The sequence below is a fragment of the Kogia breviceps genome, chromosome 10 (genome assembly GCF_026419965.1).
Source record: "Kogia breviceps isolate mKogBre1 chromosome 10, mKogBre1 haplotype 1, whole genome shotgun sequence".
Classification (NCBI taxonomy): Eukaryota; Metazoa; Chordata; class Mammalia; order Artiodactyla; family Physeteridae; genus Kogia; species Kogia breviceps.
This window is the reverse complement of record NC_081319.1, coordinates 86068844-86096232: the sequence shown is the minus strand read 5'-3', so window position 1 is coordinate 86096232 and position 27389 is coordinate 86068844. Positions and strand designations below refer to the sequence as shown.

At 41.0% G+C, this 27389-nt stretch overlaps 1 protein-coding gene and 2 non-coding genes across 7 annotated transcripts; 1 reads left to right on the top strand and 2 right to left on the bottom strand.

Annotated features, from left to right (window-relative positions):
- Positions 1-7168: 7168 nt before the first annotated feature.
- Positions 7169-7240, bottom strand: TRNAM-CAU (transfer RNA methionine (anticodon CAU)). The gene has a single exon. It is a non-coding gene; the product is annotated as a tRNA-Met (tRNA).
- Positions 7241-7608: 368 nt separating this feature from the next.
- Positions 7609-7679, bottom strand: TRNAG-GCC (transfer RNA glycine (anticodon GCC)). The gene has a single exon. It is a non-coding gene; the product is annotated as a tRNA-Gly (tRNA).
- Positions 7680-13615: 5936 nt separating this feature from the next.
- On the top strand, positions 13616-24925 carry ZNF165 (zinc finger protein 165). 5 transcript variants are annotated; one of them, XM_067006616.1, is made up of 5 exons: positions 13616-13959; positions 17700-18182; positions 18529-18667; positions 20737-20865; positions 24520-24925. In XM_067006616.1, exons 2-5 carry the CDS (start codon positions 17772-17774, stop codon positions 24726-24728), a joined length of 888 nt encoding a protein of 295 aa, XP_066862717.1. In that variant the 5' UTR covers positions 13616-13959; positions 17700-17771; the 3' UTR covers positions 24729-24925. The 5 variants fall into 5 exon arrangements, with proteins under 5 accessions (XP_066862717.1, XP_058931429.1, XP_058931432.1 ...); XM_067006614.1 differs by lacking the exons at positions 13616-13959; positions 24520-24925 and adding exons at positions 14530-14592; positions 16271-16306 and having other exon boundaries at positions 20737-21709; XM_059075446.2 differs by lacking the exon at positions 24520-24925 and having other exon boundaries at positions 20737-21709.
- Positions 24926-27389: the final 2464 nt, after the last annotated feature.

The following is a 27389-nucleotide window of genomic DNA, read 5'->3' as shown; positions in this document are numbered from 1 at the left end:
ACAAGCCTCCAGGAATTCATGCCAACAGGTCAATGGGTCTGCAAAATATACGGGTTTGTCATTCACTCCTCTAAAATGAGATTCTTTTTCCAGTCCCTGCGCCCCTGTCATTAGGTCTTGGGAGTTGGCAACAAAACCCACCAAGATACCCTACTTGGTGGAGAGCAGTCCCCTAATTTCATCCTGAACTCATCAGCATCATATTCATCCCCTCTTTCTATTATTTGCTTTTTCCGAGATTTTTTTCTTCCACTGTTAAGACATCAGAGGGATAATTACCTTCAGAGTGGGTGAAATCAGAAGTATTGCCCTCTTCTGCCATCTTGTGGCAAGAAAACAGAAGGACCGATCCAAGGCGTGTTTTCCAGATCCAACTGAAATGCTTCCTAAGTTCAACTTTTTACTAACAGTGAGTTAGGATGAGTAGAGTGATCATTTCTGTCTCCCGTTAACCGCCGGATTTGTTAGTCACTTCAAGAGTCACTTGTGCGCATGTGAGAGAGAAGGAGAGGTATTGTTTTGTGCTCTGGTCAGAGCTGTGGAAATAAAAAGGAATAAAATTTTTAAAAAGAAATCAAAATATTCTGCACCCTAAAATAAATAAAAAATAATAGGGTCATGCTCACCCTAGTTCTGGTCCTCAAAGTAATAAATACTCGAATGTTTTCTGTAAACCTAAACACCTGACAACGATACCCTGATTTTTGTTAGACTGCTCTTTGAAGGTGTGTCAGGACTTGTCAGGATAATGATTACCATGTGAGTTGCAATTTTTCCACCATGAACAGGCCAATGTGCACGTGGTAACCTCAGTCATTTTGCAGCTCCCCCCTCCAACACACACCATTTTAAATACGTGTGTGTGTGTGTGTGTGTGTGTGTGTTTTCCTCAAAGTCTTACTCTTGACCTTTTTGCAGTTAGCCTCTCTTTCCTTACCAAATGTTTCTGTCTCTTAGTCCTGCTCTGACAGTTTCTACTGCCTAAGTCCAAACAAACATTCTATTAAAATGCTTGTATTCGTTTGCTAGCACTGCCACAACAAAATACCACACACTGGGAGTCTTAAACAACAAAAATTTATTTTCTCACAGTTCTGGAGGCTAGAAGTCCAAGGTTAAGGTGTTGGCAGGACTGGTTTACCTCCTTGGCTTGCAGCTGGCTGTCTTGCTGTGTCCTCACATACTCTTTTTTCTGTGTGTCTGCACCCCTGGAGTCTTTTCCTTTTCTTATAAAGATACCAGGGCTTTCGGATTAGGACCCTACCCTTATGATCTCATTTAACCTTAATTACCTCTTTAAAGGCTCTATCTCCAAATATAGTTACTTTGGGGTTAGGGCTCAAAACAAAGGAATTTTGAGGGAACTCAATTGCATCCACAACAGCATTTAGGCCATTTTTTCCATGCTTTGATCCCAACTTTCCATTCCAAATTGTCTTTCATAAAATGTTTACATTTAGCTTTAACTGCAGCTAAAGAGACAGTTGTGATATACCAGAGGTTAAAAGGCAAATGCTTGGGGCTTCTCTGGTGGTGCAGTGGTTGAGAGTCGGCCTGCTGATGCTAGGGGACACGGGTACGCGGAGTGACTAGGCCTGTGAGTCATGGTTGCTGAAACTGCCTGTCCGGAGCCTGTGCTCAAAAAAAAAAAAAAAAAAAGAGTTAAATGCTCATGGGGGCCTAGCAGATAAGAGCAAAACTGGCTACAAGGTGCTCTCTGCTGTTTTTCTGGAAGAGCAAAGACTTCTGACACTATTTCACCTTCCCAGTTTTGGTAGCATATTTCACTGTTCTCTTAATACTACCCTATGAACAACCACAGCACAAGGATGTTGATAAACGCCAACTAACACTTGGAAACTAAGGTGACCAGTGGGAACTGCAGAAAACTGAAGTCTACAGAGCCTATGCACTATGATTTCACTTGACTGTTGCCTTGTGGGGCTGCAGGCCCAGGGTAAGTGAGTCTTTCAGTTTTTTCAAGAGGATTTGCATTTTAATAAGGAATACTTCAAATTTTCAAAATTAGCAATTGTCAACAAAAAAATTAATCGGTCGATCTAAGAAAGAAATGGGAAAATTTTATTCAAGCCAAATTGAGGCTGATAATCCAGGAACAGTCTCTCAGAAAGTTCTGAGAACTGTTCCACCCGTTAAAGATCAAAGCACACCTGTACATACAATGATGTGTTATTGACAGTTTACACAATCCAGATCTATGCATACAAATCAAGTAGTGGGTCGGGGCCATCATGGCACCTTACGAGATTACACGGAAGGTTATCTCCTAAGGAGTAGTGACCCTTGTGATTAATAAGGAATGTTATCTCCTAGGGAGGTCTGATTAATACAGATGTACAACACACACTAAAGGGGAGGGAGGAGGCCCAAATAGGCAAAGAAAAATTTTATGTTTAAAATTTTCTTGTCTTGCCATAAAATATGAATTTCATTTCATCACAACTAATAAAAAATATATAACAGTGTGGACTAAGCAAAAAATACCTGAAAGCTTCATGAAAACCTTAATCCCACAGCTGGAGAACTCTGGACATTAACAGAGATTTCTGTGTCCATGTCAAGCTGTCCAGTGTACTCTCCATACCACCAAAACCCAGATCAAATGCCTGGATTTCCCCATCCTCCTAAATCCTCAACTGAAAAGAATCTGTTTCTCACTTGGCAGCTCTAGACAGAGCAGAGGGTCACACACACAGCAGGCATTCAACAGCTTTTTTTTTTTTTGCAATTTAAGTAAATGGTGAGTAAAAGTAAAAAGTGAACTAAACAAATAATAAAAAAAAATTCAGCTCCCTACCAACAATGAGGTAAAAGTGGTGAAAGTTGTTTGGAATAGTTTATTGTAGATTAAATAGTTAATAAATAAACTCATTCTTTTCTAATTATGTTATATTTGTCTTACTGTGATGTATTCTCCTCTACCTACTTTTCTTTGGTTCTTTCAAATTTTCTCCTTTTTTTTTTTTTTTTTTAGTAACTGTTCTTATTTCTCCTGTCTCACAATGAATAAAATGAAAGGGGAAGGCAGAGGCAGTACGGATCTTAGCAGAAGCTCCACCTCCTCCCTTCCTGGTTCCACTGTCTTCTGCAAATGGCCCACCCTTGTTCCCTGGACCCAGCTTGCCCCTCTCTCTCCTTTAGCTCCTTGTTTCCTCTATTTACATGAGGCACAGACTTAAATTCTGTTGAAATCAGCTCTCTAGTGAATCACTGATTTCTTTTAATATTTTTTTACTTTATCTCCACACATATGGGAGAAGTAGGAAAAACCAGTTGTCTTCTTCTGATTAACAGATATCACAAAGATAAAGATCTTGAGGAAAAAAGGAAATAAGCTGCCAATTAGCAGCTTATTACTAGGGCAAGACATTTTCTTTGAGAAAGACAATCACTTACAGACTTTTACAATTTAAATGTTACTCCGTAGTAACATGGGTCATGCTAACAATCTCTGAGGTCAATGTCTTTGAACATCATAAGAAATAGCCATTTTACAAAGCCCTACAGGATCTGTTCCTCTCTCTAGCACTAAAAAGCGTCTGTGTTTTCAAGGCTAGATCCTGGAATTCCACTGGTCAGTATAGCGATAAAAGCAGGCCTGAGAATGAAAACTTGGCATCGGAGAAGTAAAAGAGGAAAGGAGGATTATTAACAGAAGGTGTATGAGTTGCCAGAATAAGTTACCAAACTTGGAAGTGTGTGAATGGGATCTGTGGACAAAAAATGTCACCTGCCATATCAGTAAATGAAGGATTTTAGCACAGCCATCAAGCCATCAGCCACTGCCATGCACTGACTGTGCACCCTGAGGGGCTTCAGGATGGAGAAAAGTAGGATACTGGCCCTAGGGAGTTAAGACACATATCAAAGGAATGATTTCAATGAGCCCAGACTCTTGCATCTTCCCACACATAAAAATGCGCTAAATTCATTAACTTGTGATGTCTGGTTTTCTTTAATCAGCAGTAATATTTTGATGCTAGACCACCCGGTGTTTGTTTGAACTCCTATATATCTTGGCTACTCCCTTACCTCTTCACAGCAGTCCCTCAAAGCTGTCTGAGAGGCTGCATCCTGGGCTTAAGTCCTCAGCAGGTCCATGGAATAAAACATAATTCTCAACTTTTAGGTTGTGCATTTTTTTCCACTCGATGGCTCCCAGGGAGTCCTTTCAGTGGTGCCCGGTGGGGTGGCACCAGGTGGCTGAGTCTCCAGGATTATATGATCTATGGAGGTGTGCATCTTTGATTGCCTTTGAATGATTAGGCTATTTTACAACTCAGAGATAGAATGTAAGTTGTAGATAATTAATAAAATGCAAATGATTCCAGGTGGTGGGTGTGGACAGGAAGGAGGGGGACAAAGGTAAACTGGTCTGAGTCCCATTTTCTTCCTCCAAACCTTATTGAATAGACACTCAACCCTCAGCCAGCAGATTATTGGCCCACACAAGCAGTTTCTAGGCCTCTCTAGGAAATTCTGAGATTTGGAAATCTCTATAGTCGGTGTCCAAAGCTATGAAGTGAAGACTATAATTGAAGAATAACACTTTGAGGAATCAGAAGGCTTGGGTTTTATCCACCACCCAGCCCTGCTGCCACTGCTACCACATTCTGTGTAATTTACTGGACGATCTCATCTTCCTGGTCTGTTCCTGAACTAAAAGTGATCTCTGAAGTCTCTCTTCCAGCAGAAATAATCTGTTTCTAAAAATAAATCTCCTTCTTGCCCGTGACTTGAAGCTACTGCTAACAAATGTAACATATAACAAACTTTGTTTCAATCTTGCAAAATGCTTTTTGTGGGAGCTGCGCTATACACAGAGTGTGCTTGGAGGCCCCACAATAAAATGACTATTCTGAAATAAAATTCACGTTTTATGGCAAGACAAGACAAGAAAAATTTAAACATAAAAAACAAAAAATTTTCTCTGCCGTTTGGGCTCCTCTCCCCGCCCTCCCCGCCCCCCACTCCCTCCCCCTCCTCCCTCCCCCCTCCACTGTGCATTGTGTGTCTGCATGACGCATCCACCAAACCACTCCCATCAGTAGAAATACTGGCCTCAACCGTAAAGAACAACGTTCTCCTATCACCAACAAGACAACTCCTTAAAAGAAAACCTTCCTTCTTGATCTTGTAAGGAGCCACCTTTGTACTTGCAGATCTGAATTGTGTAAACTGTCAATAATACGTCGTTTGATGGGCTTCCCTGATGGCACAGTGGTTGAGAGTCCGCCTGCCGTTGCAGGGGGATGCAGGTTCGTGACCCAGTCCGGGAAGATCCCACATGCCGCGGAGCGGCTGGGCCTGTGAGCCATGGCCGCTGAGCCTGCACGTCCGGAGCCTGTGCTCCGCAACGGGAGAGGCCACAACGGTGAGAGGCCTGCGTACCGCAAAAAAAAAAAAAAAAAAAAAAAAAAACACAGAATAATACGTCGTTTGATGTACAGCCCTCTGTCTCAAAAAACTTATATAACTGTGTTTTGACTTATAATGGGCGGAACAGTTCTTGGAGCTTTCTTAGAGGCTGTTCCCTGGCTATAATCCTCAATTTGGTTTGAATAACGTTTTCCATTTCTTTCTGAGATAGGCTGATTAATTTTTCGTCGACACTATCATAATAGAGCTCTTTTCATTTTTATGCATGTAAATAAGAAATTCTAGGTAAGCATGAATTTGCCACTGTGAGAAGATGCTCAATCTATAGTTACAATATCCAAGAACAGACTGAAAATTTATTTCTTAAATAGAACCCAGAAGAAAATAGTGAATAATGTTTTATCTTTCTGGGCAATTTTTTTCCTTTTGATTAATCACATGTTCCTCTGGTGATCTGTGAGATTAGAAAGCTTGTTACTGAAACACCTCAGATGGAAATTGTGTCTGCCATTGGCATCCATGTAAGCAAGACTGAAAATGAAATGAGATCTCACCTGGTACCTAAAGTGATTCTTTACTGTGATAGGACTTCCATGTGGAAAAAAATTTAAATACAAAAAAAAATTTAAATACAATTGATAAAAGAATTTTAATGACAGGATTTCTAAAACCTCTATTGCCAGGTTCATAAAGATGTCGCCTTCACTTTAGAACCAACTGAAAATCAAATATGGCCCTTTGGCCTCTCAGTCCAGACATTTACGTAGACATTAGGTATATTCATATGTTTAGTTATAGATTATTACATAGAAATAGACTTACTGTCGATGGTATCATAAAGGAAAGCCTTTTATGTGGGCACTTTGTCAATGCTTTTGAAATTAAGCATTGTGTTATTTAAATGAAAACTTTAATATGAGTTGTTCTCAGGCTCTTTGCAAATAAAAATTATTCATAAAAAAAAAAATAAAAGGAATGGGAGATAAGCACATCAAATTCATGGTAGAGTTGCCCTGAGAAAGGGGATATTAGGACTGGGTTTGCAGCTGAAAAGTACTTCAATTTTATGTTGTTTCCCTTAAATATAAAAGAAATTTGTAATTTATATACCATAATGTTAAATAGTAGATAGATTCTGTGTGGTAATTTTTGTACTCTTTAGTAATTTTTTAGAAGGTAAAAGAAGAAGGTGAAGAATAACAAAGAATAGTCGTCTTTTGTGTATTAGAAATCGTAGCTTTTAATGTATTTAACAAACAAGCAACGCCCAAGATGTGACAGGCCATGTTGTATCTATATCCTGTAGATACTACAGGAACCACAGGGGGACTAAATACTGAATGAATAAATAAAATATACTATATATTACATAATGATAAGTGCTAAAAAGGAAAACAGAGCAGGGGGGAGAGATTGTTGAAAACTGTCATTTTAAATAAACCCCAACTCCCTTTAACCAAATCTCTGAAACTGAAATCAGCTATATATGATTCTTTTTATCTCTAAATTTAAATTCTCGTTTACAATACAGTAGTAGATAAAGATGGGCACCTTTCAGCAGATGGATTAATATTAATTCTCTGCTCTCTGAGATGGGGCACCTGACATTAGAGACTTTCTGATTTGTGAATTATTTTCGTCTCAAAATTTTCTTGGGATAAAAATGTACCCCTGAATTACCCACATTTTCATGAGGTACAGAAAGAGGGGAAACAGGGTTGCTAAGACTACAGTACCTCGTTTCCGCGCCCCCCAAAAACAAAACACCTAGCAGAGGATGGTTTCGATCCATCGACCTCTGGGTTATGGGCCCAGCACGCTTCCGCTGCGCCACTCTGCTTGACGCGGAAAAACGGCTTCGAAGTAATTCCTTTATTGTATTCTTATTTAAAGGGAACTGTTTTTATAGGTTGGAAAAAGTTTTCCTTCCCCCAGAGCCCATTCGCTGGCTTTACTCATGCTTCAAACAGACGAATGAATCCAGAGCAGATTTGACTCCATATATTCTGAACACAGAAAATTGGATGTTTCTTTTAGGAAAACGGCCCGTCTCCAGCCAGCCTGCCCCTTTCACCTAGCAGAAGTGACTCCGGGTCTTATGGTCACAAAAGATATGAGTAGGTCAAAGTTCGAATGTAGAAAGTATCCGAGTTCAAAACCAGAGCATTTTCAAAATTGGAAGGATTTTTTATAAACAAAAATGCTCGTTGCATTGGCCGGGAATCGAACCCGGGCCTCCCGCGTGGCAGGCGAGAATTCTACCACTGAACCACCAATGCTTACACCATAACTTTCTGCACACTTTCCACATGGCTTTTGCCTGTTATTTTTATCGCTAAATTGAAACAATCCGAATTTTCTTTCCGAAAAAAATGTTTCGTTTTTTGCTCTTACTGACTAGAACCTTATAATGTTCCTTCTTTTCAGGAAACCCTCCCTTCTACTGCAAGCTCAGAGCGTCCCCCTGCGACACCGGAGGCTGGCCCAGGTGTGGGCGGCCCGGTCTCGGGCGCGTCTCAGCGGCCGGTAGCCGCCCCCCGACGATGCTAGCCCCTTGGACCCTGGGTCGCGGGCGCCCTCGCATGTGTAGGGGCTCCTGTGTGCGTGTGTGTGTGTGTGTGTATATGTAGGGGATCGTGTGTGTGTGTGTGTGTGTGTGTGTGTGTGTGTGTAGGGGCTCCTCTGTGTGTGTGTGTATATGTAGGGGATCATGGGGCGGGGGGGAAGGGGAAGGGAAAGGAGCCTAGTGCTGTTCCCCTCTGGTCACCCCGAAGGATAGGCTGTGGGAGATTTAGGAATTCTGTGGGTTTGTTTGCCTTATGCTTCGGTTGCCATGGTTATGGAGGTGGCACTAGAAACTCCTTCCAGTCAAATAAAGAACAAAGGTCTTATTAAAGGGTAATTTTCCCCCAAAATATACAATCGTGACTCTCATACAAGTACAAAAATGAACCGCGTTGAAAATATTTTATTTAACTCATTAACGAGGTAACTGGTGAGGTGTTACTACAATTCAAAGGAGAATTCGAAGAATGGAGGCCATTTATAGATCAGGAATATTGAAATTAAAGTGTAAATAGGGCCCAAACTGGCTTTTACACGGTTGGGGATTGGTGGGGAGGGTGGACTAGGGAGGGAGAAAATGTCCCACCAGGAGAGAATTAATTTGCATGTCGATAGACAGGAGTTATTTTCTATTGCTACCAGATATCTACAATCTACAGAATTGTAAAATAGCTTTCACAGAATCAGAATCAGATGACACAAAAGGGTGCGCTATAATTTTCCTTTGTAGCACAGATTTCCCTGACAGTCCCTTTCTTTCTCAGGAAAATTCTGCAGACTCAGCACAGATAGAAGGGGTAAACTCACAAATTAAACACACGGTTTAAAAGCTCACCATAGCTCAAAGCTAAGGGTGCTGGTATGCTGTTTCTGACCATCTCCCCTTAAAGTCTAGGGTGGGGGATTCTTAACAGGTAGGTTCACAGATCCTTGTAAGAACTGATGAAAGATCTGGATAAACTCCTTAGAAACCTGTGCACATACACATTTGCATTCAAGTTCAGGTTTGGGGCCTAGGATAACAGTCCGTGATCCAGTAGTTCCAGGGTCTCTGCTCTCCCTCTTTTAACCTGGAAGGTGTTCTTCATTAAGTACCATCCTCTCAATACTTCTCATTCATTCATTCCTGCCATCACCCACTTCAGGGAACTGCAGCCTCTCTTTTACGAAGGCCCCACCCCGGGAGCTCAGCATAGTTTAGGGGTGGGGTGGATGGGAGCTAATGTATAACTAGGTGTAGATCAACCTACATTCTTTAAAATCATGCCCAATGCCCTACATGCCTGGCTTACCCCCACCTACACACACGTTGTATGATTAGGCCACCCAAGGTGGCTGTTCTCTTGCTCTCTGTACCTACATCCCCTGCTCGACCAGTGCCTGCTACACCTACACCCTACTCACCTGACTGACCTTCCCTCTTAATCATACATCCTAATCTGTAAATACCTATGTACTTGCCCCGGCCCCATCTAGTGGCTGTTCTAATCTTTAGATCGGAACTATCTCCACTATGATAGCTTATCAAAGGAGCGGTGAGGGGCAAGGCCCTCTGCTGGTTTCCCTGGCAACCGATGAGCCAATCGGGATGTCAATTCCCCCATAACCTGTAACCTCCCTCTTCCCCTAGGAATGAAGACTACTGGCATGTCATGCCTGCCATCTGTCGCTGGCGTGTCGCACCAGGACCTTGCCTCAGATATGTAAATACACGGGGAAATTAATAGAACACAAGGGTTATTTTAGTGAAGTATCTTTGTGCAGACTCATCTTGGTGCTGACTTTCCATCTTCTTCATGGCCATAAAATTCCTCTGGAGAAGGGATTTATGGCAGTCCTCGTTTCTCAGAATTTTCTTTTAGTCAGAAAAGGGAAGTTCCAAGCTTTCTTTCTACATCTGTTGTTACCCAAAAACTGGGTTCACCTCTCAGCGAGTATAGCCAAAAGACACAACCAAACCAAGATCAGGAGAAGGAAGGATTTACTACTTGCAGCAAGTACGGAGAACACCAGGGTTCTTTCCCAGAGCAGCAAAATTGGGGCAGTTTTAAGCTAAGAGTACATGCATATTCGTGAAGGGGCTTGAACAGAGGAGACTTCAGCACAGAATTGGGGCAAAGGTCAGCAGGGTTCAAGCTTTAGTCAGTCACAAGGCTCATAAAGGGTCAACATCATGATCCCTTAGGCTCCAATTGATCTGGTGATTGAGCATTTAAATTCTGCAAGCCAGCTGGAGAATGTGCTTCAGGCTAATCTTTAGCACAGAAACGAGCTGGGAGTCTTTACCACTGATTTACTATCTTTGCTATTGTTACTTCTCTTGCCTGATAACAGTCCTTTGTTCCAGCATTCTTTTGTTCCCTTTAGATCATTAATTATTGAGACCTGTTCAAGGGCAAGGATCCTGGCCAGGTTTAGATCAGTTATGGGCCGTTTTCAGGCAAAGCAGGGTAAACCAGGGTATGGTTGTTATGCATATTTAAGCGTTCTCCATTGATAACAGTTTCTAGAGATTTGGTTATCTTGCTATTCCTGATACAGAAAGGGAGACACCCTTGAAAATAGAGATTTCCCTTATAAATATAAATGTCTCTTACAAAAGCGGAACTTTTACTCAGTTTTCAGAGCTTCTCCTGTGTTTGCAGTTTGGTACTATTTGATAAACAAATATTTGCTGGGTCCTATACATTAATATGTATAAAATAGATAATAAGAACCTGCTGTATAAGAAATAATTTAATTTAAAAAAATATTTGCTAGGTCACGCAGAGACAGTGGCCTCTGATCTGTAACACCTGCCGAGGTTCCACTCCACGCCTAGCCCATATCTGTTGCAGTGTAGGGGAGCAGAATTTGCCACCCTAAAATATGTCTTTGGCATATTAATTGTTTTAAGCCGGTTATTTTCTGAGAAACAGCAGACAAGGGATGTAATCAAGCAGGACCCCATGGAGCCTTCCCAGGACAGGCCTTCCTCCATATCCTCTGCTTTAGTTCCTCTCTGAAGTACCTAGATAACAGCATTTGATGCACATTTCCTGGGTTGTTTTGCAGATGTAAAAAACCTCCCCCTCTCAAACAAATGGAAGACGTTAACTAATTGAGGACCATAAGCACATAGACCCAGGCCTCTTGGAGCCTAAAGACTGATAATGTTAACCCCTGTGACACCACCCTGCTACCTCACCATCAGCCAATCAAAGAATTGTGCACAAGCTGATCACAGCCCCTGCAAACCCTTCCCCCCACCACTTCCTTCAGGGAGCTTGGGGCTTTTTAGGGCATGAGCCACCAACCGCTCTCCTTGCATGGCCTTGCAATAAGCCTTTCTCTGCTCAAACTCCAACGTTTCAGTTTGTTTGGCCTCACTGTGCATCGGGCACACGAACTTGTGTTAACAGCGAAGGGCTCTGAAAATCAAGTAGGAGCTGCCCTTTTATGTGGAACATTTATATTTTTAAGGGAAATCTTTATTTGTAAGTGTGTCTCCCTGCCTGTACCTGAAAGAGGAGAATGACCAAATATCTAGAAACTTGTATCAATGGAGAAGACAATGACCAATCTCTATCACAATCACCTTTGTTTACTATGCTTTTCCTGGTAACCTCCCATAACAGACTCTCCTCACCCTCAACATCCTTTTATCTTTAGCTGAGGACGGTATTTAAGGTGGGAACTTTGGCCATTTTGGCAAGTTTACTCAGTTTTCCTGGGTTCTTCCATGTATACGTGTTATTAAACTTTGATTGTCTCCTTTTTGTTACCGAGTCCGAGCTCGCTCTGCTCACCGCACGACAGGGCAATAAATCGGGAGATGAGGTGTTGAGGAAAGGAATAGCACCTTTACTCGGAAAGCTGGCCGTCTGAGAAGATGGCAGGCTAATGTCCTAGAGAACCATCTCATTGGGGTCTGGATGCTAGTTTCTTTTATAGAAGGGGATGGGGAGGCGGAGGTTAGGAAATAAAGTTAAAAGGCCATAAGTCTTGCAAAATATCTCCTGATTTGACCAGCCTCGGGGAGGGGATGTGTTAATTTCTTCTTTCTTGCAGCCATTCACAGGTGAGCAGGGTCAGAATGTTTCCCTGTGAGCTGAACAAAGGCATTTTAGTTTAACATTTAGGCAGGGGGGCAGGGTTCCCTGATGGAGGTCATTATGTATGCTAATAGGTATAGACAACAACTACAGCAGTGTGCAAAGGAAAATTTTTAGCCGTAAACATTTAAATGAAACATAGATAAATATAATAAGAATCCAGTTGAAAAGAGACAACAAAATAAATAAACTGAGGGACTGCAACAGAAATTGAGATAAAAGCAGAAATCAATGAATCAGAAAACTGAAAAATAAAACTTTAAAAAATAAATCCAAGAGTTGGATATTTTTTAAATGATAAGTAAAAGTGAGAAACTACTATCTAAACTAAGTAACAAGAAACCGCCTGCCAAAGCAGGGAACATGGGTTTGAGCCCTGGTCTGGAGCAAGGGCTCCAGACAGCGACTTTTGCCCGTGTGCCACAACTACTGAGCCTGCGCTCTAGAGCCTGCCAGCCACAACTACTGAGCCCACGTGCCACAATTACTGAAGCCCGTGCACCTAGAGCCCAGGCTCTGCAACAAGAGAAGCCACCGCAATGAGAACACCACGCACGGCAACAAAAAGAGTAGCCTCCGCTCACCACAACTAGAAAAAGCCTGCACAAAGCAACAAAGACCCAATGCAGCCAAAACTAAATGAAAAAAAAGAGAGAGAGAGAGGAGAGAGCAAACATACAACACGAGAGGATAGTATAAGTTCCACATGAGGGAAAAATGATATTCTGATTTAAAAAAACAAAAACTATCACTCTGGCTGCTCTATTGAGAATGGGCTGTGGGGGAGACAGGCAGAAGCAGAGGGCTCACTTAAGTGTTTACGATTGGTAATCCAAAAGAGTGATAATGCTGTTATCAACCCATCTTAGGAGAAAGGATGAACACAATGCTATATTAACAAATGGAATATTATACAGTAATGAAAATGGATTTTAACTCAACAATATGGGTATACCTTAACATATTGAGTGAAAGGAAGCAAACTCAGATTACCTATGACATGATGCCTTTTAGACCAAAATCAACTAAAATTAAAAGCCTATATTGTTTGGCCATGTTTATGTATCAAGCAGAACTATCTTTTCAATAAGTAAGGAAAGGGCTTCCCTGGTGGTGCAGTGGTTGAGAATTCGCCTGCCGGTGTAGGGGACACGGGTTTGTGCCCCGGTCCGGGAAGATCCCACATGCCACGGAGCAGCTGGGCCCGTGAGCCATGGCCACTGAGCCTGTGCGTCCGGAGCCTGTGCTCCGCAACGGGAGAGACCACAACAGTGAGAGGCCCGCGTACCACAATAAAAAAAAAAAAAAAAGTAAGGAAACACAAAATACGGAGGGAGACAAGAGAAAGTTGTAGTAAAGGTTAGGTTATTGTCAATGTTCTAGGTCTTATAGATTTGGTAATGGATTAAAGAATGCTCACAATTTAGGGTAACGCAAAGTCTTAAGCCAGGCGTTATGATTAACCCCGTTTTGCATATCTGCGGTCCACCCGGGTTGGGGGACAAACCAAGGATTTGGGAAAAGTTTCCCATAAGTCCAAAGGTGAAGTTTGACCCGCGTCCCTGCTGCGTGGGCTTCCATTTCACGGCCCCATTCTGAAATGGGATGAAGTCAAAGATGAGGCGCGCACGGGAGCTGTAGAGGAAAGCTTACTACTACAAAGAGAAAAAAAGACGCCTTCTCCTTCAAAGTGTGAGGACTTCAAGACCGTAGCGAAAACGCCTGGGAAATGGAGTCCCCACTCCTGAGGAGATCCGAAGGCTTCTGGGAAGCGCAGTCCAAAGCCTGCCCGTCTCCTTCTGCGCAGCCTCAAAAGTCTCTGTGAAAGGACGCCTTGGGGGGTATTGCAGCTCCGTCCTTCCACCGGAAGTGTCCGATCGGAACCAGCCCTGTGGGAGAGGTGAGTCCGGCTCTGGGGCCTCAGATGTCCGGCCCTTTGTCCCTTTTTAAACACCCAGTCCCTAGCATGTTCCCTTCGGGATTGCAGCAGCCCTATGGCGCTCTGGACCGGGACCTCAGAGGAATCCCGAGGAAAGGTGGAACTAGGTTTGGCGTTGGGAGAGTTCGCGCCCTCCTATTTCTGGAGAGGGTAGGGGTTTCCATAGTTACCCCCGCCGCGCGTGACGTCATCGTTGAGGGCTAAGAGGGCGTGGTTGGGGGGGTGCCTCGGGCATTCCTGCTTGTGGAGATTATAGGGTCACTGGTAAAAGGAGTGGCCTGACGCGGTCGGGCAAGGCGAGGAAGGGTGGCATCTGTCTTGGATCGGCTGCGTTCTGCCAGAAGAAAACTGCCCCACGGTCCGCCCCTGATTCCTGTTTCTCATGGGAGGAGTAATCTGCCTTTTCGCAGGAAAAGTGGGGACAGCCCGGCATCCTCATGAAATTTACTCACACAGTAAATATTTAGTGTTTCCTGTGTCGCGGGGAGGCCGCGAAACCAATATTGAAACCAATATCTCGTTCTAGAATGAGAGAGGAGACAGCAAATCAGGCAGTTGTAAGACTGGAAAGTGCCTCAATTTGAGAAACACAAGGTGCTCTGAGAGCTGTGAATCCCCTGCTCTGTGACCTCTACTGGATTTCCCCTAACTGCCATCCCTCCGCCAGCAAAACTCCCCCCCCACCCCTGTCCTCCTCCTACCCCAACATACACACCCAGAACCTACCCATTCACGAGGAACCTACTCATCCAACAGGAAGCCTGCACTTTACGAAACTTCCACCTTTCCCAACGTAACTAATTACTCCCTACTCTCTGTTCTAATGGCATTTGTTTACATATCTGCTTAGCTATTTTTGTAACTCTGCTCCAACACAATGCTTGTAAAGCACTAGATGTTCAATAAATGTTTATTAGCTTGAGGTTAGTAAGACGTTTGAAACCCAGCTTAGGGGGTATATATAAAATCCTTGAGAACTAGATGATTTTATCTAGAGTTGTGGACTGTTTTAAGTGGATGAGAAGTGATTAAACATCTGAAGACAGAACTTTCAGCTATGTGAGGAGATAACATATGTTGTAGAATCAGATGCTTAGCATGATAATTTAAGTTTAAGCTAGGAATTGTGGATTCTGTAGGCCTACTTTACTGTTCATCTCCCTACGCTAAATGAGATAATGCCCCTAAAGATTTAAGACACTACCTGGTAAACACTTAGCACGTCTAGAAAACATAACAAGAAGTGAACTTAGGTCTCTATATCAAGAGAATGTCCCAATAAATTATGAAAGATTGAGACTGATATATATACCATAGCTCTAACCCCCCATTTTCCTCCTCTATCATTGCTAAATTTTGTTCTTACTTTCACCCCCTCAAACTCTGTTTTCCAGGGTTCAGTCTTAGCCTGTGATCTTCATTTCATTCTCTTGGAGAATTATCCTCAATATTTATCTTTAACTGCCCTTTCCGTGGATCTTATCTAAATTTGTATTTCCATTCCTAACTCCTTTCCATTAAAATCTCTTAATATCTGTTGGAAATGTTTTTCTAAGTGGACGTCTCATCATCTAAAATACAGAATATCCAAAACACAAAGCAATTAGGAAACTCAAATTTCCTAATTTACATTTTTATCCAATAAATCAACAAATGTGGGAACTTAAGAATAAATATTAATAATGCATGGTCCTTAACCTCATGGAGCTCCAGTCAATTGATTAAAAAAAAAGAAAAAGAAAACAGCCAAACAACTAAAACTAATACAGGTTGATATGTGTTGTATCCACAGATGTTATGTTTTAGGAACTGTAGGAGCTCAGAGTAGAGTTGATGAATTCCTTATCAGAGGTAGTGCAATTCTTAGTCACTCCAGTTACACCCTGCAAGCTGGTCTCATTATCAATCTGCTGTTCTTTCCCACTTCCTCAACTCTTTTCTCTCCCTTCCTTTTTGCCTTTCTGGATCTTTCTTATCCTTTATTGTCCAGTTTAAGCCCCACCACCTGTAGGAAATATTTTCACACATACACACACATTCTTTCCTTACCTCAGAGCTATTAAGATATTCACTGTCTCTACCATGCAATTTGTTTAGTACTTCAGCTTTCAGCATTTATCAAACATTTTCAATGTGTGTGTCACGTGAAACTTGTTTTGTTATTTAAATGTTTTGTATCCATGTGTGTTTTATGTCATTTCTTTCCAATTATTTTGCAAACTCCTTGTAAACTCAAATACTATTTTTTAAATTCCTTATATCTGTACATCAGAATAGAGAATATCTAGGCATACCCCATACTAACCAGGTCAGTATCTCCAGGGGCAGGGCCAAGGAATCTGTTTCTAACAAAGTTCCCACATGACAGCTAGGCAGTGAGCTCAGTTCTGAATTCAGACTTTCTTGGAAACCACTGCCATATAACTTCTAGCCCAATGCTTTACTGTGTTAAGATTCTTAATAACATGTCTTGTACATGTTATTGTACATGTCTTGTACATGTACATTCTTGTACATGTCTGTGCAAGAGTCAGTAGTCAGCTTGGTGAAATGTTGAGTAGAAGGACATGAAAGATTGGTACTTGTATTTTGCTATTGTACTCTGGGGCTTCACCTCTAAATTCCTTTATTCAGTTTTTCAGTTCAGACACCAGACTGACCATTCCAAAGTGCTGATAAGACTTGAGGAACTCATATCTAACAAAAAGACTAACAAAAGACTGATAAGCAAGTCTTGGTGCTGGTTTATTATAATTTACTGGTGATATGATAGGCCTCAATGTCCAGGACATAGACTGAGCCATGAAACTGGAAAGGCAGAGAAGGAATTGTTGGGACAAAAGGAAACCTACCTGAGACTTTTGGGGAAGAAGCTAGTTACACTGACTGAAATTGTTAACCTCTGGTTGTCAAGAAAAGTTGCCCTATTTTATTATTTAAGAGATTTATAAGTAATCCTAGTTCCACATTCTGAATGGATAATTATAACATTCTAAGCTTGTATTTCCCCCACACTTTTATGAGTATAATAGCCTCTTTATGTTTCTATCTTTTCATATTGTGGTCCATCCTAGAAATAAACAATATATCTCCACAAACAGTATTTGTCAGGCCATTCTGCTTTTGTTGGCTCCCCAGTGCCTAAAAGATAAACTCTGAATTCATGAACTTTGTCTCTATAATTTCCTTATACAAACCTACTGACATTTTGCTTTCCCACTTCTGTGTTCCTACCATTAACCAGTTGTTCAAGCTCTTCCTTGCTTGTAATTTCCTATATCTTTCTCCCACATCCTAGTCAAATCCTATTCATTCATCAGAAGTTAGTTTTTTAATTAAGCTTCTCCTGACCATTGTAACCTACTGTGCTCTTTTCTATCTCCAACTTTATGAAGCACTTCTGTCATTTTTCTGTTTTGATGGTTATTTTATTTATGACTAACAAATAATTTAATTGCATGTGACAAGTTAACATTTAATATAGCCTTATATTTATATTGTCTTATATTTAATATTTGTAATTTAAATTATCTTATTTTTAAAATAAGATTTTAAGCTGCTTTTAGGTAGAAATTATGCCACAGTTGTATTCCACAAAACAGGTATTTCAGTGCTTTTAAGTGTATAATGAAGAATAACTATTTCTATGATGTGATATTTTGTCTTCCTAGACAGTAATAACAATTTTTTTTATCCCTCAGGAGAGCTCTTTAAACTAAAAAAGGCCTTTCACAGAGCAGAAGTGGGATTCTGATCATACATTTTATCTCAAGATGACAACAGAATCAAAGAAAGCTGCAGCTCAGAACCTTCAAGAGGATGAAGGACTTCTGATAGTGAAGATTGAAGAGGAAGATTTTGTCTGGAAGCAGGACACTTGCTTACAGAGAAGTGATCCCCTCAGGCAGGAGCTCTACCGGCAGCTGTTCAGGCAGTTCTGCTACCAGGATTCCCCAGGACCCCGCGAGGCACTGAGCCGGCTGCGAGAGCTCTGCTGTCGGTGGCTGAAGCCAGAAACCCACACCAAGGAGCAGATCCTGGAGCTACTGGTGCTAGAGCAGTTCCTGACCATCCTGCCAGGGGATCTACAGGCTTGGGTGCATGAACATTACCCAGAGACTGGAGAGGAGGCAGTGACCATACTGGAAGATTTAGAGAGAGGCACTGATGAAGCAGTACTCCAGGTACAAAGGGGATGGGAGATCTAAGACCTCCAGGACGGGTGGAGTCCCACAAAGGGAGAAAAGGGCCTGAGATTGATATCTAGTGAGCTTTATAAGAACTCGTAATTCAGTATGCAGTTATGTCTCCTTCCCTCTCTGTTTGGTACCATACTACCTTTTATAATTGAGTCAGACTTAATATTCTTCCTTCCCCAGTTTTATATTATTGAGTTGGCAAAAACGTTTGTTCAATCCGAATGAACGTTTTGGCCAACCCAATACTACAGGAGGTTTTCTTCGGTTTTGGAAGATTTTTAATTCCAACAGGGATTCTCTCATAAGCTCAAATGTACTTTGTTTTTCTCAGATTCCAGTCTGTGGACATGGACAAGAACTATTCAGGAGAAAAGTGGCACCTCCTGGACCACCACTTAGTGTCCAGTTCCAGCCAGTGAACACCAAGGTCCTTCATGGTTCTTCAGAACCCCAGCTCCTACTGGACCGTGGTAAGGGACAATACTCTCTGTGATGCACGTCCCTGAAGAACTGGGACAGTGAACCTCCCTTCTCATATTAGTCTTCATAACTGTAGATGGTCCTTTCCTTTATTACTTAATGAGAAATAGAGAACTTTTTTCTTGTGTGTCATTGGCCAACCAGAAAAAGAGAGAGAAAACTTTGTTTCTTATCCAAAATGTCTCCTTTTTTTCATTTGTTCTTTATCCATAATATTTCCCAAACATGAGATGTTTTCATGTTATGAGCAAGTTAAAGGAAAGAAAATGAATGAGTTGAGATGTCAGGAAATGAGAAAAGAAGCAAAAGGGAAAGAAACACATACACAGAAACAAAACATGTTCGTAGAGAAGCAGATACAATGATAGAGAAAAAGAGAGGCAAATATGTGATGATATACTCAGAAATAGAAAATAATTCACAGATACATAGAACAAGATCCATATTGTTGCCTTTTTTTATTTTACTTTTGGTTTTACAAAGCTCTTTTATGTTTTTATAGAAAGTTGGCCATATTTGCACTGACTACCTCCATAGAATCCTCATTGCTGTTTGAAAACTCATTGTTTAAAAAGTTCATGGACTCAATATCACTTTAGGTGTATATGGTCCCAAAAATAAACCCAAGAGTAAATTACAGTAATTTTAAAAAATTACCCAAATTCTGCTTTCAAGTTTGCTCTGGAAACATTTCCATTCACCCCACCTAAAATTGTAAATTTTCCCACCCTAAGACCAGCACTCCCTAACCCCCTTTACTGCCCAGCTTATTCTAGACAAAAGACACCCTATAACAAAGAGGGGCTGCTTGATTCCAGCATAATATAGAGTCATGAGCACAGTATATGGTTGATGAGCTAGAAGGTAGGAATTTTGAGGACTAGATCATAGTCCTGGAAACCAGTCTGAAGAGCTCAGGTGTGTTGTAGAAGAGATTAAGGGTTTCTGAGTAGGGTGTAAGGGGATGACAGGGTTTTTTGTTGTTGTTATTTTATTTTTGGCTGCATTGGGTCTTTGTTGATGTGCGCAGGCTTTCTCTAGCTACAGCGAGCTGGGGCTTCTCTTCATTGCGGTGCATGGGCTTCTCATTGCAATGGCTTCTCTTGTTGCGGAGCATGGGCTCTAGGTGCATGGGCTTCAATAGCTGTGGCACATGGGCTCAGTAGTTGTGGCTCACGGGCTCTAGAGCACAGGCTCAGTAGTTGTGGTGCACAGACTTAGTTGCTCCGCAGCATGTGGGATCTTCCCGGACCAGGGCTGGAACCCATGTCCCCTGCATTGGCAGGCGGATTCTTAACCACTGCACCACTAGGGAAGTCCCAGGATGACAGGGTTTAATGACAGTTCGTCTGGTAAGGGTATTCAGGATGACTGGGAAGACGAATAGCTCAGAGTCAGAATAGCAAGGAGGCTGTTACAGTTATCTAAACAGGAAGCGGTGAGGTTCTATAGTAACAGAAATGTAAAGAAAGGGAGGTATATAGGGGACATTTAGCAGAAATGACAGAATTTGATTATCCATGAATGATGAAGAAGAAATGGAAGGGTGGATTGGATGGATAGATGGATGGAGGTTTCTCCCACCACATACATACCTCAGAGTCATTATAACTTTACTTTTCTCAATGCATCTATGTCCTCATCTGCTCTCTTTGAGATGGTGCCTCCCTTTCATCCTCTAAGCCTAACACTAGAAATATCATAGATCCAAAGTTCCTCAAGAGCCCTCTCAGTCACATTGCATAGTTCTTTCTCCTTACTTTGTTCCCCACCCCCATTCTTGCTGGTGGTGATCCTCTTCCTAATCTTTTCTGTTGTATCTGCTCATCCTCAGATGTCTGTTTCCTCTCTCTGCCAACCACTGCATAAATTACTTGCTTTTACCAATTTTTCTCTTTTGTATCCTCATCCATCAGTCTTCTCATTCCAAAGGCCACACATTTTTAGAGTGGCCAAATGAAGTACCAATAGGTAACCATCTTGCATGTACCTCAAAGTTTTATTTTCTATCAGCTCAGCAAACAGGTATTTACCCCTTTATTTTTCATTATTATTTTAGATAATGAGAGTGAAAACAGTGGATCCATGCCAAAGCTGGAAATTTATGAGAGAATGGAATCACAGAGAATTATATCAGGAAGAATTTCAGGATTTGTGTCAGAAGGATCTGCTGAGGCTCAAGACATCTGTAAGTCTACAGGCAGGTTAAAGAGACAACAGGAAAAAGAATCAGGGGAGTCTCAAAAACCATCATCTGCTCAGGATGGAGGTTTTAGTAAAATCCTCACCCACAAAAATACACTTACGGGTGAAATAATTAGCCATGATGGTTGTGAGAGAAGCTTAAATCTGAACTCTAATGAATTTTCACACCAGAAATCTTGTAAACACAGTACCTATGACCAAAGTTTCAAATGGAATTCAGACTTTATTAAGCATCAAAGAATTTATGCTGGAGAAAAAATTCACCAATATGGAAAATCTCTCAAGAGCCCAAACCTTATTAAACATGCAGCAATTTTCAGTGGAGAGAAAATCCATCAGTGTAATGAATGTGGGAAAGCTTTCAGACATAACTCAAAGCTTATTAGGCATCAGAGAATCCACACTGGAGAGAGACCTTATGAATGTAATGAGTGTGGGAAAGGCTTTGGGGGGAGCTCAGATCTTATTAGACACCAGAGGATTCACACTGGGGAAAGACCCTTTGAATGCAAAGAATGTGGGAGAGCATTCAGCCTGAACTCACATCTTATCCTGCATCAGAGAATTCACACCAGAGAGAAACCCTATGAATGTAGTGAATGTGGGAAAACCTTCAGGGTGAGCTCACACCTTATTCGACACCTGAGAATCCACACTGGAGAGAAACCCTATGAATGCAGTGAGTGTGGGAGAGCCTTCAGTCAGAGCTCACACCTTAGTCAACATCAGAGAATTCACAAGAGGGAAAACCTATTAATGTAAAGAACTTAAATTCATAAGGAAATAGCAAAACGTGAAAAACATTGAATAAAAAATAAATACTGGGTGAGATGAATGACTGTAAGACCAATGTCTCTTTATTCTCTCTCTCATTCTCAGTTTTCTGTTCTGCATATGATCTTCACTTGTATGTGTCTGCTTTCTGTGAGACAGTGTTCTCTCTCTCATTCTCAGTTTTCTGTTCTGCATATGATCTTCACCTCTATGTGTCTGCTTTCTGTGAGACAGTGGATGTACCTCTTCCATTGACTGCTAAAATCAAACCAAAATAGCAGAATTTGGAGGAGGCTAATAAATGGGTTAGTCTATGGCAATGAAAATAGAAAAAGAGGACGCTCTTGGGAAATAACCATGATTACAGTGTGGAGGGAAGAAGATTCAGGTAAAGAGACTGATCATCAACTCTAGTTAATGATTCTCCACAAGAGGAGGTAGGCTAAGCCCAGGAGTGGAATAGCTTGAGCAAGGTACTGCAGAACAGTTCTTTTGGAAGATTCCTTTAAAGAATGAAGACACAGCACAACTAAATTAGACAGTCGTGTCAAACAAGAGGACATATGCAGTGGTGGCATTCCAATTTGTAATCCAAAATCTGTGTTCAGAGGTCATGCCAGGAAGTGAACAACCAGAAAAGCATTTAAAGCAAGAGGCCATAATCCAGAGATTCCAATAAGACAGGAGGGGAATAGAAGCAAATTAGGCAAGAGCTAGGGTTAGAGGTAAGGAAAGGTGTTCAAATTGAACTAAACCTTAGAATTTGGAGGAGATACACAGTAGTATAACTGGGATTTTACTGCATATGCTGTGGGGTTTTTGGCACCTTCCTGGGGTAGGTGGATAGAGAGTAGTTCTGGGGAGCTCTCTTGACAGAAATAGGGTTCTCTGGCTACTGACAATTGTGGAAGAGGGCTGAAGGAATTAGTACTAAAAATATAGGTCCTGAAACTTAATTTCATTGCTGCTGGCTGCTATTCTCTCCAAAAAAGACCTAGAGGAGAGTGTAGAAATTGTAGGTATCTGAGAGAAGAGTGGAGAGTAATCTGCAACAAGTTGGAACTCTACCAATGATTTCAGGATATAAAGGTGAATCCTGCTCTACTTGTTTTACCTTTTAGATGAGGCACATTTGAACTAATATGAGAAATAAAAACATATTTAAGGCCTAAATATTCTATAGTATATAATGCTTTTATATGAAAACTTTGGCTAGAAACAGAACTTGTATATGAGACGTATAATCTAATGAACAAAATTTTCCACTAAGAGGCTTTAAAAAAAAAGTCTTAGCATTTATTTTTCAATGACCTTGAACTAGAAATGTCCTGAGAGGATCTAAATAACCCAATATTTGTTTTAAGGTCATGTTGAACCCATAGTTTCTTTTTACGGGCACTTTGCTGATAAAACCTGTCTCATGATTGTACAAGTGCTGTTATTTTTACCATTTTATTTTATTTTATTTCCCATTTTATAGTTGAGAAAATTGAGCTGTAAAGTATCTGGCACAAGAACACATAGTAAATGGTGGAAGCGGGATATAAACACACATACTATTCCAGTGCCCTAGTTCTTAACCTTAACCTTGACTATGTCACTGACAGTATGACAACGGGATATAAAATTAGAAAAGACAGTATTGGGGAATTCCCTGGAGGCCCAGTGGTTAGGACTTGGCACTTTCACTGCCTGGGGCCGGGATTCAATCCCTGGTCCCAGAACCAAGATCCTGCAAGGCGCTCGGCACAGCAACACAATTTTAAAGTTAGGGGGAAGGGGTTTGTAAATCACCCTTTTAGAACACTAATTGACCATACGTTTCAAAATCAAGGTGGCAGCAGGGACCTGGTAGGCTAGGCAGCGACTTTGCCCTGGAGGCCCGGAGAGACTACCATGAAGACACCACCCACTTGGTTAGCGGGCATTTGGGCTTGCGTGGCCCGGGGGCTGTTGCCCAGGGTTTAACTTCCCTCAGGGCTGCTGTTGAGGTTCAGGAACAGGATTCCAGAGGTGAAGGCGGCAGCTACAGGAAGGGGCTGCAACTTCAGATTGCCCCCCCTCACACCACACCACACACGTGCACACTCACACACCTGTCTGTTTACATTGCTAGTGAACGTCTGCACACCATTTGATCATTTACTGATCATGATCAGACGTCTTATCTGTAGATTTATTTGTAGTGGAAAACACCAGCATGCTTGGTTTGGTATTTTTTATTTCATCCCTTTGTGGTCAAGCTTCACGTTGTTTCCAAATTATAAATTGTATTATTTGTCTTGCCAAGTTTGTGCTTTCTGTCACATGTGACAAAATTCATCAGAATTGTCAGTTTTCCTTTTGAATTAATATTTTAGTGGTTCATTCAATGAGTTTCAAAATGACTAGTCTTCTTTAACCTCAGTTAAAGATTTCAGTAACCTTTGGCATTTCTCTACGTTAGTAATGATATATTTTGCCTTAGGAATGACCCCAACAAATCAGCCCCAAGGACAATCCCCTTGAAGCAGAGACTGCCATATACCCTCAACCCTTGGAGTAAGAGTTTACTCAAACTGTCATAGGCCATATTGGCTGCAGCCTTGGCTATTAAATATCAAAGGGAACAGAATAGTCTCCTGACAGTAAAAGAGGAGGACAACACTACTGTGAGAGCAAGGTTGCAAAGCTTCAGTCTCTACTCACCCTAACTAGATATATTAGTCTCTGTGTTTCTACTTCCTCTTGAGGATGGAATAAGACTGTGCACATTCTTTGTCTATTGTACGCCCTGAGAACTGTTCCCTAAGATGTCTTTCTAAGGTATTAACTCTGGTTCATTCATTGAGTCTTTCACACCCCAACCATATCTTGTTTCCAGGCTGTAGCCAGTGCCTGTGGAATGGGAGTGCATTCCGAATTTCCTCATCAAGCGACACAGGAGCCACAAACTATTCCTTTCCAGACTATGAAAAAGACAGCTTAAATAGGAATATCCAGAATTCCAGGCCATTCATGAACAAGGTGAACATCAGAATCCATCTTGAGAAGAAGGGAGTGGTTGAAAGCTCTGACAGTTATCCAGGTTGAACAGCATCAGGAACACTTTAGACATAAGAAACACCACGCTGAATCAGACTGAATATCCATCCTCTCAAGTATTGCATTCCAGGTTGGGTTGCATCAACAAAGGACATGATGCAGAATAACACAGTGCTGTCCTCCCTGTTATCAGCATCAGCAGGAAGCTATGCACCAGCTTTCATAACTTCATTTAAAAACCTATTCCTGACTGATCTCATAAAATAAAAATTATCTTTATTTAAACCTATTTGTATTTTCATCATGTGTAATTTCATAGTCTAACCTCTACTGTACATTTAGTGCTTGCTCTGTAAAGTAAACTTACTCTTTTGTCTTAAAATTACCTTTTATGACTCCCCTGGATCACCTAAAGCCATTTTGTACCCTCTTTCCTATTCCCTTATAATAGAAGCCACATCATCTACCTGATCTTTCAGACTCACCTAAGCCTTGTTTGTTTGGGTTTTTTCCTTTAGTCCCTGTAGTCTTAAAAGGTCAGAAATGATTCTAAACTATCTCCTAGATCTGTCCTCTTCAGTATTACCTCCTCAACTGAAGAAGGGCCCTTCTTCAATTTACCACCTACCTGGAAGTCCTGCCATTTACAACAATACGGATGGACCTTGAGGGCATTATGCTAAGCGAGGTATATCAGACAGAGAAAGAAAAACACTGCATGATATCATTTATAATTGGAATCTAAAAAAAATTGAACTCATAGAAATAGAGTAGAATGGTTGTTACCAGGGGCTGCAAGTAGGGGAACTGGGGAGATGTTTGTCAGAGGGTACAAACTTGTAGTTAGAAGGTGAATAAGTTCTAGGGATCTAATGTACAGCATTGTGATTATAGTTAGCCATACTGTATTATATACCTGAAAGTTGCTAAGAGGCTAGATCTTAAATGTGCTCATCACAAAAAAAAGATGAGATAATTATGTGAAGTGATGGAGGTATTAGCTAACACTAAGGTAGTAATCACATTGCAATATATGTGTATCAAATCCAAATGTATACCTTAAACTCACATAATGTTGTCAATTATATCTGAATTTTTTAAAAAGACAAACACAAAAGTATTTTTTAAATGTAAGTATCTTGAAATGGATTCACTCTGACATGAAACATGTTTTCCTAAATCCCGCTATTCATGTCATGATTATTAGCTTTTAGATTAATAATAAATAAATGAAATTTTATTTTATTTATTTATTTTTTTGGCTGCACCATGCAGCTTGTGGGATCTTAGTTCACCTACCAGGGATCAAACCCAGGCCCACTGCAGTGAAAGCACTGAGTCCTAACCACTGGACTACCAGGGAATTCCCATAAATGGAATTTTAAATTCATGCTATACCAAAAAATTGGATTTAAAAATGACTCTTCCTTTATTCTTTTCATTTTAAACCAAAATTTCTCAGTCTCAAACATAACTTCTTCTTATAGACACAAGTTTTGTTTTGTTTCCTGAAATTTAAAAAAAGTCTTAAAATATTAGAGCCCATCTTTCCCATCTGAAGGCACTGCTCTTCCATATTTTTTAAAGAACGAATATTTGGTTGGAAAGACAGCAACGTTTATGACTTCTGAATGTGAAATTTTTATAAAGGCATAATAACAAATGCTCTGCAATATATACCTTAGGAAAAAATTTTGGTTTATATTCTGGAAACACAATTGTAACCTGTTTCTTAAGTGATATTTGTAAGGTTTTTTATTTTTTTAATATTTATTTATTTATTTATTTGGATGTGCCGGGTCTTAGTTGCAGCCCGCAAGATCTTCGTTGTCACATGTGGAATCTTTAGTTGTGGCATGAGGGATCTGGTTCCCTGACCAGGGATGGAACCCGGGCCCCCTGCACTGGGAGCACAAAGTCTTAACCACTGGACCACCAGGGAGGTTCCTGTAAGGTTTTAATATGTATTTTATTTTTGTTTATTTCTTTATTTAATATGTCATACTTTTTCTGTTTGTCCATCTTGCTTTGGCAGAGCCAATACTCACCTGTACTACAACATTCTTAGACCAGCACAGGAATGCATGTATTCAAGATGCCTTCCACACGATACCTTCTTTTATCCTTACTTACTTATCTAATATCCTTACTCACCACAATTACAAGGCTTTTTCTCCAGTATGGTTTCTCCTGTACTTGATAAGATTTGAATTCCAGCTGAAATTTTTCCCACATTTATCACCTGTTTGTTTGAAGGCTTCTCCACAGTTGCCTCCCTTGTAAGGTTCCCCACTGAGTCTGCGAGATGTGTAGTGCTAGCTTCAAATATGTGTGACTTATGCAATCACATAGTGCCTTAGCACTCAGAAGTGTCCTGCTTTCAGAAGGTCAAGAGCTTGGTTTAATGCCCTGTTGTCAGTCTTGAAATTCTTAACTTTATCGTTCAAACTGTGTTTTGTAAGTAAGTAAAATAGGACAATAGAGCACGTGCCTGAGCAGAGGATACGCCCCCATTCACGTGTAGCATTTGTAATCCCTCATGAGCACAAAATTCCAGTGGACCCACAATTCATGAAGAGTTCAGCAAGATGCAAAGTGACTATGAAGGGGAGCAGAATAGGCTACCCAAAAATGTGCCACTTTGGAATGTGGATTATTTTGAGTTGAAAACTATCAAGACCCAGCAGACTCAGGAAAACTTTTACCTCT